Source organism: Toxoplasma gondii, chromosome Ia, assembly GCF_000006565.2.
Source record: "Toxoplasma gondii ME49 chromosome Ia, whole genome shotgun sequence".
Taxonomy (NCBI): Eukaryota; Apicomplexa; class Conoidasida; order Eucoccidiorida; family Sarcocystidae; genus Toxoplasma; species Toxoplasma gondii.
The window spans coordinates 915,864-928,446 of NC_031467.1; the positions used below are offsets into that span (position 1 = coordinate 915,864).

The 12,583-nt window shown below is 47.0% G+C and overlaps 1 protein-coding gene across 1 annotated transcript; it reads right to left on the reverse strand.

Annotated features, from left to right (window-relative positions):
* Positions 1-325: 325 nt before the first annotated feature.
* Positions 326-12,355, reverse strand: TGME49_294440 (NOL1/NOP2/sun family protein). The gene is made up of 19 exons (XM_018782229.1): positions 12,198-12,355; positions 11,369-11,812; positions 10,766-10,832; positions 10,201-10,289; positions 9,694-9,745; positions 9,035-9,123; positions 8,501-8,597; positions 8,038-8,142; positions 7,426-7,527; positions 6,888-6,937; positions 6,451-6,472; positions 6,108-6,205; positions 5,864-5,953; positions 5,131-5,200; positions 4,186-4,405; positions 2,699-3,311; positions 2,034-2,429; positions 1,289-1,472; positions 326-948 (listed from the first exon to the last, which is right to left on the reverse strand). Exons 2-19 carry the CDS (start codon positions 11,705-11,707, stop codon positions 719-721), a joined length of 2,913 nt encoding a protein of 970 aa, XP_018638587.1. The 5' UTR covers positions 11,708-11,812; positions 12,198-12,355; the 3' UTR covers positions 326-718.
* Positions 12,356-12,583: the final 228 nt, after the last annotated feature.

Genomic DNA, 12,583 nt, shown 5'->3' on the forward strand with positions numbered 1-12,583 from the left:
CGAACAGCGAAGGCTTCTTCCATTCTCCAGCATTCTATCAATCGTTGTCTATCTACCTTTATGTATCTATATGTATCTACGTATCTACTTGTCTATCTATCTACATATATATATATATATATACCTATCTATATTTGTCTCCCTCTCTCTCTCTCTCTCTATATATATATATATATATATGTATATATATATATATGTATATGTATATGTATATATCTATATATATGGGTATGTATCTATATCTCTGTATACGTACAAACCTACTTTGCCTACGGTTGTGGATATTCGAGATCTGAATATCCGGAAGGTGACGTCGAAAAGCTGTTGGGGTTAGGAAACAGTTTTTCGTCAAATTGTTTCTGCGACAAACGTGGAGTGGAAAACGCAAGAAGAGAACACGAAGAGAAGACAGACGGAGAGAAGAGGACGCATAAGACAGGAAGCAGAAAAGCACGGCGGCAACGCGGGAGAATGTGCCGTATCTCTAAATGAGAAGGAAACCACAGCGCAGAAAACAATACTTATATGAAAAAATCGCGTTCTCGACTGTTGACAAAAACAGAATCTTCCACACACCGGACCCTTATATTTTTCGCGTTATCTCGCCGCCTCAAAGATAGACAAATACCGAAGGACTCCTTTCACATCAAGTGCGTCGGATCTTCGTTTTCGACGTATCTTCTCCCTCCCTCCTCTTGATCTTCTCGCTTCTTCTCGTTCACTCTTCTTCGTTCACCTCGTCTTTGATCTCTTCGTCGATGCCAAAGAGGTGGAAGGCGAGGCCTGCGGCTTCTGTGCGGCTCACGTAGCAGTGCAAGTTGCCGCCGGGAGTGAGAAGACAACTCAGGCACACAGCGTCCGCGAGCGAAGAGAATGTCGGCCGCGGCGACGGAAATTTCGACGAGGGGAGAACCTCCGTCGGACACACAACGCAGACGCATCCACCCGCTGAGCACAAAAAGCAAAGGCTTCTTTCCCGATAGAAAACCGACCGATACGCGCAAGCGTCGTGTTTTCTACCATGCTGTCTACTTTTTGCTTCTCTAGATACATACATCTCAGTATACGAGACGCCTACAAATGCAACATATACTCACATATACATACATGGAGATCCACCTTCGTGTCGCCAAAAGGTATAACCAGTTACACACCTAAAGGTGTATCTATACATATAATTGTATACGTTTGCGTGTACGCCTTTATGTGCACTGTTCCATGTTGTCGTTGTTGACGCAGAAAGACGAAAAGGAAGCTTTCTTTTCCAAGCCTCCCCGCAATCACTCACCTTCCAACGCACCGGATTCGTCGCGACAGGAATCGAGAGCGGTCACTTGTCCTTCTTGTTCTCCTCGAAGAAGTTCCTCTCGGTCGACAATGCGAGAGTCGGAGAGAAGCAGGGAAGACGCAAAATCCAGATTCAAGAAAAGAATGCGCCGGCGCATGTAGCGAACCATCAACGCAGCGCCCTCCTGAGAAAACAGACAACAGAAAGCGCCAAATAGGTCCCTTCGCTCGAAAAACATTCACATCCACAACGCGTTCATCCATACACCGACCGACGTCTACGCAGCACATAGGAAGAGAGAAACAGATGCGTTTATTGCTCTCTCTAAGCGACTGCACGACTACCATCACGCCTATTTACTGTCAGAGGATACATATATATATATATATATATATATATATATATATGCGCAGTTTTCTGCATTCACCACCTGTAGATACTTGTCGAGGCACAGTTGTGTTTATGTGAACGGAAATCCGAAACACTATGCCTGAGTAACCCTCCATCCATCAGTTCCTACCCTAACGTGCCTGTGCCTATCTATACGTTTATATGTGCATGTATATACACATCTATAAATATATATATATATTACTATATATATATATATATATTACTGTATATATATATATATATATACGTGTATCTGAGTGTATCTGTCAGACCTATCTCTGTACGTATGGATGCATGTATACATATTTGGAGATTTCTGTGTCTGTGGAAGGAATTAGAGAAAAGATTGTACCTGGGTGACTCTCCAGCCATCAGCTCCGAATCGCCCTGAAAGCTGATGAGTGCCGCTATGCTGTACCAGAACTTTGACGCCTGCATGCAGCCATTTCATGCGAAATTCGTCTCGGCCTTTCTTCGGAGCGCGCGCCGGAGCAAGTCGGCTCTCTCCTCTCTGTTCTTCCTCTCCACTCGCTCTTCGCTCGCTCTCTCCTTCCGCCTCTCCTTCACCTTGCCCGATAGAAGCCGACGACGAAGGACGAGGTTTGTGGGGAGGGAGAAGAAGAAGGTGAAGAAGGTCAGAGAAAGACTCCGAGACAAAGTACACGCGTCTGGGTGTGTGGAGACGCCGAGTGAGTTGGCGGACTGGAAGGTCTTGCAGAGCCTGTGCGTGTCGAAGATCTCCCTTGACCTGCAGGGAGAAAGGAAACAGACTTTTTGGAAGACCTGCTAGGTGGACGACGCTGGTTTGACGGAACAGAGCCTTTCCAAACGACGTGAGGAAGACGTTGATTCCAGAGAGCTGAGCATCGTTGCATGTCTGCAGCCATCGTCAACCACGCAAGCCTCTCTGAAGTTCCGCTGTTTCTCACTCGTGAACGGCCGATCGCCGAGTCTTCCGCACAAGACAGAGCACGGTTTCCTCTGTTTTCTTCTCTCTTAGTCTCTGTTCTCGCTCACCAGAGCAGGCGCGGAGTTCCTCGAAAATCCGTAGAAACTCAAGGCACTCTCGAATCCTTCTTCCGCGTGCAAGTCGATCGGAAGCAAAGTGTGGAAGAGCCTGCCCGGCTGACTCGCGGCAATGGCCAAAGCCACAGCTGGATGCGTCAAAGAATGCGTTGACAACGCCTTGTCGGCTTCTTCTCCGAACGAAGAGAAACGAGAAGCAGAAGCAGAAGAAGCAGACGAAGAAAGGTCGTCTGCCTCTTCATCGAGAAGGGGATTCCGAGCGGGAGAGGACGCGAGAGAAGGAACGGCACACGCAGGAACGGGAGCGACGTCCTCGGTCGCTCTCACCTCTTTCACAGTCTCCCTAGAAGTCGAAGAAGAAGGACAAATCGAAGAAGAAGGATGAGACGAAGAAGAAGAAGCCGAAGAAGCAGGAGAGGAAGGCGAGGAAGCATTCGTCGCAGTGCGCGTCTTATAGCGTTCTCTCTGACCTCGGGCAGGGAGCTCTCCTTTCTTCTGGAAGCATGCAACAAAAAATCCACCGGAGTTGTTTTGGTGAGGCAGGACACGCACAGCGCGATCCAGGTGCAGAGCTGCGCCAGAGGGGGGTGGGAACATCGTCGGCCTATAGACGGGAAAAGATAAAAGACAGGAACAAAACGAGAGAGAATCATCAACGAAAAGAATTTTCTTCACCCACTGTGTTTTGACGCGTCTCGACAGATAGGCGGCATAGTGGTCGGCTCTCTTTCTCGCCTCTCAATCCGAGAGCTGTCGGCTGTGATACAGCCCCAGTGTTGAAAATGAGACTTATGGATGTCTGGAAACTTCTCTCTCTGGCAAGAGAATATTGCGAGATTGACTATTTGCTCCACTCTTGTTTTGTTGTGTCTGCTCGACACACGTTTAGTGTGGGACAGCGTTCTTCGGTTTCATCTGCTCCTCTCGAGGAACTCTTTGGGGAGGAAAGACGAGAACCTCCGGAAACAAGGAAGGTTTACATTTCGTACTTCAAATGTTCTTCAGATGGAGTGCAAATTCTTCATCTCTATTGAACAGTTGAATATAAAAAAAACGTCTCTGAAGTTAAACAGGCAGAAACGGCTGCGATAACACCAAGCACATTTACTTATTTCCATCGACAAAAACGGAGTGTAAGTCTCTCTAAGTCGCTCCACAAAACATTTACTTCTCTGCAAACAGAAAGAAGTCACGGTTTCGGCAGGTCGCGAAAGAAACGTCGACACAACTCATATGGATATGTATTCATATATGAATATACATGCAGAACTACACATATTCACAGACTGGGCTTTGTGTATTATACCCAGCCATATTAAAGTATATCCATATATCCATATATATATATATATATATTTATATATATAGATATGCATACATATACGTATATATATATATATACATGAATGATTGCATGGATTTGCACGTTGTACGTCTACCCTATTTTCGAATGCAAACAACCGTTGACATATTCTTACTTGACTTTTCCCCTCAGAGGTTCAGGAACTTCTGCGAAAGAGGTGAAGAATTTCTGAGCAGAGCCTGTCTCTCCATTAACTGGCGCTGTCTCCTGAGCCTCCGCCTCCTGACCGCCAGACCTCTCTGTCTTGTCGTTTCCTTTTTCTTCCTCCCTCCCCCTCTGCTTCACTTCCGGCACAGGCACAAGCCAGGAGAATAGCCCGCAAGAGAAGCGTAGGCCTGAGAGAAAAGGACTCGCGGCAGCTGCTCGGCTTATATTCGGAGAACGAGAAGAGAAGCCAGAAAGAGAAGGACAAGAGGCGAGGCGTGCCGCGAGAATGGAAGCAAGCAAACAAAGCAGAAGCGGGTTCATGTCTGCTGCATCTACTACACATGTCAGAGTTAGTAGGTGTCTATATGCCTCTGCTAAATATATATATATATATAGATTTATATATTTATGTAAATACACATAGAAAGATTTATCTGTACATATTTGTCTATATACTGTTTTACGTCTGTTGCACAGCTTGTCCTCTGTATTCGTCACTATTGCTGTACAGTTCTCTCCACAGTGTCTGGCTGTAGATCTACGTATGTGTGTAGATATCACATTCTGTGTCGCTGTATGTGCGTCTAGACATCCATTGTTTTGTGGATGAAGTCTGCAGATACAGAGCGTTAGGTTTTGAAAGACAGTGAGGAGGGCAGGCAATTCGACACTCTCTGTGTTTTCTAAAAGGAAAGAAACTCAAACGAAAATATGTCCTACAGCTGGAAACAACCGACAAAACACAGCCGCGCATGGCCTTTATACAATCAGTGGACGCCGCACAGGTTCCCGTGAACTGAAAACGAAATATCAACCGCCCACAACGGTGAAGCAAGTGTGTGTGAAACCAAGGAGGAAAAGTCGCTCTTTTCCTTCTAACGTGTCTCGCGCGCATTTCTAGAGACAGACGCACCCGGCAGAGGCGGCGGAGGAACTAGCTCAATTGCGTCTCCGTACTGCAAAAGAACAGCTGCTATAACTGCCTGAAGGTCCACAGCAAATCGAGAAAAAGACAGAAGTGCCAGCAACTTGCGCTCGCAGACTGGACTCGAAGCCCCACCCCAGAAGAGACAACGAGAGACGCTCAAAAACGCGAAAAGCAAGAGGTGCCGCAACCTAAAGATAAAAACGTCCACGTTCATTAACGCGTGCAGAGAACTGCTCCAAAAGGGTATGCTGTTCTTCGCAGTGTTTCTCGCTAGCATGCAGACACCCCAATCGTGCTCCCGGCTCCACAAAATAGTAGATGTATAGATCGAACCAGAGGTAGATAGATAAACTGATAGATAGATATAGATGAACGTAGATAGATAGATATATCGATAGAGAACTAGATAGATAAATAAATATATATATATATATATAGACTATGATACAGATAGATGGATAGATAGATCGAACCAGAGATAGATAGCTGGATGGATAGATATCGAAAGATACGTTGGTAGAGAGATAGGTTGATAAAGGGACAGAGAGACTGAAGGGAAGACAGAGAGTGATGCATATAAGCATAGATGTGTGTAGAAATACCGGTGGAAGAAAGGCATGTACTAGGGAGAGTCTTAGCGTTCATGTGTCAAATGAGCAAGTCTCTATGTACACCGGCAGAAGAGTCCTTCTTCCCTGTTTCTCTCTCGCTCTCATACCTCGTCTTCGAGAGGACTGAGAGAGCAGGTGGAGTAGACGAGGCGGCCTCCGACGCGCAGAAGCTGCAAACCGCGATGTAAGATGCCCAGCTGGAAAAGGGAGCGCAACAGCGAGGCATGTGCATGCGACGGAAGTCACTTTCAGGGGGACGCCGGAACGCAAATCGTGTCTGCATGCAGTGGAGAGGGAGGAGTCTTGACTACCTGCCGTTTGCGCGCGCATGCAGTGCAGACGCACTCTTACCTGAATGCTGTGGAGACTGAGGCTGCCACCCGCACTCCACTTTCTCCACAAGTCTCCGTTCTTCCTCATCGTTCCGTCGCCGCTGCAGGGTACGTCAGCTGGAAGAAAAGACCAGGAAGGCACACTCTCGTTTGCGCCGTCGCTGCGTCCACAGGAGAGAAGCAGTCGCAGGAAGGAGGAAAGGAGACAAGACGGAGAGAGAGACCGAGGCCGGCGGGCAGAAAGAAAGAAGAAGCAGAGGTCACGGAACAGAGAGAGAAGGAAGAACATGACGCTTCAGAACGAAGAGAAATGACAAACACAGGCTGGAGGAGAACGAGTGTGAGGGAGGTGGAGGACGTACCGAGAATTCTGTCGAACTGAAGCTGAAAAAACACGACGACGCGACAGCAGAAAAGACAAGTCTTCAGCGAATTCTTCCTCTTCCTCTCCAAAAATGGATACACTTCATACGCCTCTGAAAAAAAAGCGAGGAAAAGCCTCTTTCCCGCACAGAGAAAAAGGAGCCTCAGCTTGCACCGAAAACGACTCACGCAAGTGCAGTTTCAAACATCAAGATCACATGCGTCCTTAGTCGTCCAGAAGTATACACGCAGGACTCAAATACATACATGCATAGACATAGATACACATATAGATATAAATACGTAGAGACAAGCAAATGAATCAATATACGCATGTATGTACAGACATATCTGTCCATTCGCCTGCTTCATGTGTAAAGTTGCGGGCAGATTAAACGCAAAATCTTTTCAAGCTTTCGTTTTTTCCTCGACGTACACGAGTCTCGCCTGTGGGGCCGTCGGGGAGAGTGAGGGGAAACAATGAGGCTGAAAAATAAGACACAAGGACAACATGCTCCTCCTGATAGGTACCCTGTTCTACATAGGAAGAAGAAGCAGATATGTCCTTTTCTCCACGACCATGCAAGTCAACTCTGAGCACACCCAGCCCAAGCACACATCACTTACTGTCAACACACCAATCGAATCTGCAAGTACACTACAGATGGATATAAATACGCATAAATGCATACTTCTTTTTTCGGTTGGAGAACCATATCTGTACAGATATGTATGCCCATGCATACAGGCATATTATACGTATATATATATATATATATATATGTATATGTATACTCATACATATACGTAACTAAAATCGCACACGTATATGCATATATGTATGCACGTATGCACGCAGGTACACATGTGAGTGTATAATCTTTTATCTTCCTGTTGCTGGGGGCAGAGTCGGTGCACCAACAATGCAACATCAGGAAGAGAGCGTGCGCATGCAGAAGAAAATATTTTTTTACCGTCAGAGCAGCTTATCGCAATGGCCGGCGACGCCACTTTCATGCACTGGTGAGCTAAAGTCTGAGTCCTCTGAGCGTCGACGTCATTCGCGATGACAAATCCTAAATAACGAAAAACACACACGACGGGAAATGCAAAAAGACAGGTCTCTCATCCATCGCAGGCCTTCTGCATATTATCTTACCTTCTACCCTACACTCACAAATAGCGTCCCTTACACGCATATATATGTATACATATCCATATATATATATATATATACATGTGTAAATATACTCATCATCAGTGCACAATATAAACATTTCCATGTATGGACGTCCAAAATCCATGTGAAAATACATTTAAATGCATGCGAATACACAACACAGACGCATGCACCAACGAATGCGTAACGTCACGAATGTACACTCCTGCACTACGCATGCATCAGTGCACAAATATCAATGCACACCAAGATCTGCATGCACACAAACCCAAATGTATATATGTATATATATATGTATCTAAGAATGTTTGTGCGTGTACCTGGATCGAAAGAGAGATGTGTGATATTCTATTTTTGTGGCGGAAATTACCCTTCTGAGACTTCGAAATATTTTTTATTTTCTCACCTGTTGGCGGTCCCAGGCCGGGAAGCGCCTGCGAATTCGCGCCGTCCTGGAGAGAATTCACCGCATGCCACTGAAGCATGTCTAGAATCTGCGTCGTCTTTGATCCTGAAAAAATAACCAAATTTCTCAGGCTCATATTCACACCCAGTCGAGTGACACAATCGCAGGCGTTGGTACATAAATATATATATATATATATCTTTACTTGTATATATATAGTTATATATACAACGCTACATCTACGCACACACATACACCTATCTGCGCAAGTCCATGTAGATAAACATACAGACTTGTGGGCACAAAGCGACGTATGCACATGTATACACACTTAATGAATATGGCTATACATACAGATAGATGGAGAATTAGATACAGGTAGATAGATGCAACAAAGGTGACGAACAGCCAGCCGACAAGTTTGAGTTGCCCTGGAAAAAAGTCTAAAAGAAGCGAAACATACCTGGAGAGGCGCACATGTCAAGGATGCGGTGTTCGGGCCGTACGTCAAGGAACAGAACTGGGAGCATGCTAACAGCTTCTTGTCTTGTCAAGCCTCCCTAGAAGAGGGAATGTTACAGAAATACAGTTAAAGACACACAGGACATATGAGTCTCTGCATCTACATAGGAAGACATCTACAGGGAGCCGCAGACATCTATGCATGCAAATGCACAACTCCGTCTTATATAAATGACAAGTATTGCACGACAGCTTCACCTGTCTCCCCTCTGCATAGGCATCGATCCCACAAATGTATATAGGGATACATGATGATACTAAAACAGGTGGAGGGTTGCGTTTGCCATGTGTGTAGGCACACAGAATAATACCTAAGTATACGGATACATAAAGACATACATATATATATATATATACGCATATAGGAATGGATAAACGAATACGGATACATCTGCAAATGTATGTTAATATTTTTTCTCATCTGTCGACGGAGAAATAGGAAGGGAAGGCGAGACCTCTTTCAGAGACTGCGTACCCGATAATCTTCGTTCATGAGATGGCGGCGAATGCGTTTGAAAGAGTCATCTCGGCGCAGGCGAACCTTGCAGACAGTGTTCCACTGCCCTGGACGAAAAAAGGAAGGAAACCGGAAAACGAGAAAAAAGGGCTCTCTAACAAAAGACTGTTTACGTTACCATGGTGACATCGCCTCTTGTACACACCAGACAAGGTTTTGACACTCGACCGCTCGTGAACATCTCTGCATCTCGATACGACCAAGTGTTCGCCAAACTATCCTTACCGCTGCATGCACGTGTGCGGGAAAATGTAACTGCATGCGCGTTGAAAAGTATTTCTGAGAGTCTGGATCTTTGCGTGTGTGTATGTTCCGAAGTGTTTCGAGACGCATTTGAGATATGTTCCCTCGGTATTTGTACATAAACTTCGCGTTTTTTCGTATACGTTTGGGTTTCTGTATCTTCGTGCGACTCCGTCTCTGCATGCGTATCTGTCAACGCATGTGCATACTTATTTCTGTACGTGTGTGTGAATATGCACTTCGGCATGCATGCACATATTCAGCGTCTCTTCTAGGGACTCTACACACACGACGATGTCAACACGCGGAGCCTGGGGCCTATGTATTTCTCCGAGGAAGACAAAGCTGTGAGAGGAAAAGAAGAAATGACATACATCCGACCTCATGAGGCATCCAAGTGAGCGGTTGCAGCGACTCTTCCAGTCCCTGAGAGAAGCGAACGAGGGAAGCAGACGACGAGAGCATGCGGCAGGCATCCCAGTGTGTCACAGAGGCCTCATAGAGCCTCTGAAGCTCATCCCCAAACGAGAGGAGTTTGACGAGATTCACCGCGTCCGCTACAGGGAAGCGGACGCAAGCGCATGCAGATGAACTCGATTCCCCGAGTCCCAGACGCACACGGAGAAGAAGCAAAAGACCGAAACAGAAGCAGAAAGAGCGCGAAGAGAAGCGGAGACACAAAGAGGACCCAGAGCCACGAGAGCACACACAAAGAGGAGAGGAGACAGAGAAGGTCGGGAAGACGGAGAAACAGGAAACGTCGTACAGTGAGCAAGATCAACGAAGCACACACATCCTAAAAGGGGATGGTGGATAGAGTTGAAGAGAAAGAAACAGACAAGACGCCCATGGCACCCTAGACGCTGAATCCGGAGACCTACGGCCTCGTCTTTCTCTTTGGTGCTGAGCTGCTTTAGCAAATCGACAGTCGACTTCCAGAGAGGCGCAGAGCGATTGACGCGGACCGATGCTGCGAAGACGAATAATCGAATCAGCTCGGGAGAGACAGATGAGGAAAACAAGCAGGAAAGGGCAACTAAAAGAGAAGGAGATTCGGAACACAAAAGTAGGAAGAGGAAGGAGAAGAAGACGGAGAGGGAGGAGACACATCAGGAGAAGAAGCAATCAAGGAAGAGCAGAGGGGCAGACGAGCGAGAAGACGAGCGACCTGAAGATGGTGAAGAAGAAGCAGGCGAAGGAAGACACAGAGGAAAACAGAGAAGGAGAACGCGGAGGACAAAGAGAAGCAGAGCGAGAAGAAGAAGCATCCAGAGAGAGTGACAAGAACCATGAAAAGGAGAACCAGACAGGCAAGACAAATGCGTGGAAGGAGCACAGACATGCCGAGAGAGAGAAAGAGAGAGACAGCACTGTCAACCACACAAACGAGGACGCAAGACAGCGAAGCCGCCAATGCATGCAGCAGAGACTGCGCCTTTCCCCTACCCGGCAAGGAGGTCTTGATACACGCCATGAACATGTTCCACTCTTGGGGTGGACAAATTTTCTGAGCCTGTCGAGAGCGACGCAGAGAAAAACACAAGCTGAGAGATGAGTACATGCAAACCTAGGTGATACTTAGACTGACGCACAATTCTGCATGCAGGTAGACGTTTCTTCCAACTCTCGACGGCGGCGAAGCACTGTGGACGGACCTCCAGCGTCACGGGCGTCATGTCTGCCTTCTAGCCAGCGTGCATGCAGCTGTTCCGTGAACGGCAACTGAAGTGAGACTTCGGAGTTCGACGCACTAGAGAAGGGGAAATCTGGGTGAAGTTTCACCGCGGGACTTCGCCATGTAGTCATAAGAGAGGAGCGAGAAGAGATAGAGGGAGACGGCGAGAGGTCGAGAAGAGCGGAGAAAAAAGGAAAACTCGAAAAGAAAAGGACAAGACAGAAGCCACAGAAGAGAGAAGAAAAGGGGACGGGAGAAAAGTGGGCAACGCAAATGAGAAAACCAGAAGAAGAGAAAAAACAGGAGTGTTTCGGAAGGGTAAAGAGAGAAGATGCAAGCTGTGTGTGTGGAAAAAAGCGTGATTTCGTTCTCACTTTGTAATATTCCTCGAAAGCGGCATTCTCATAAATGAGCGGAGCGTAAGGCATGGCCTTTCCTTCTTCTTCTTTGCCTCGGTCTCCGTCGTGAGTCTGTTCCTTTCTGCGCTTCCCGCATCTTCTTCGACTCCTCTCTCTCCACTGTTTTTCTCCGTTTCTCCCGTCCCTCTCTTCTCCTCGTTCGCCTCCAAAGCCGCTTGCTCCGGCATTTCTCTCGCTGCATGCAGCGCCTTCAGAAGCTCCCCGGCATGCTGTTGTCCTCTCTGTCTCTTCTGCAGCCGCTTCGAGAGGTGCAGGCACACCGGAAGAGTCTCCGCACAGCTTCCTCTTCGGCATGGTGGAAAAAGCAGACGGGGGGAGGTCGGTGAAACTGAAAAAGTGGAGGCAGAGACGCCGGGGGAGAGGAGGGCGGCAAACGGAACAGGCCAGGAGAGAGGAAAGCTGCAAAAAATCGGAGAAAGATGAAAAACAGAACTGGGAGGAAAGGAATCAGGATCGGAGGCATACGATATAGAGAAGGAGAAGAAGAGAACAGCATCAAACGTGATCGACAATTACTTTATGGCTGCTGTGGTCTGCCCGAAAAAACCCTCTGATACTTTCTTCTCGCAGCAAGAAAACAGATACACGAGCAACATGTCCTCATGTCTGTCGGTGTGACCAAAGAAAACAACTTCCGCGTTCCATTATCCCTTTGACCTCGGAACATGCACGGATAAACAGATATATATAAATATATATATACATATATTTATGGACGTATAAAGAACGATTGGTGAGCCACAGGCGAGGAGGTTGTTGGAGAGAAATCCGTTTTCGCTCTTACCTTGACCCTCACAGAACGCCGCGAGTCTCAACTTCGCTGACGGGGCTGCATGCGGGAGAAAGTTGAGAGCGCACGGTTCAGTCGGCGAGAATCACGGAAAGCAACCGAGCGGCGAGGCGTCCGATATCTAGCTTTTGATTGTTTTTTTTGATGAATCGGTGAACGGGTTTTGAAAAACCGTCCTCAAGACGCGTGTTCTTTGTCAGTATAAGGCAGCGCAACGGCAACCGCGGGAAACGGCTGGACCCACTCGCTGCATGCGCATGCACGAGCACTTCGTGGCGTAGTTTGTTTCTTTCTCATTGACGGGGATTTTTAGGGGCGAGAAGAAATCTTCACTTGTACACGTATTGTTATGCTACAGGGAAATGGAACGAACTATATCG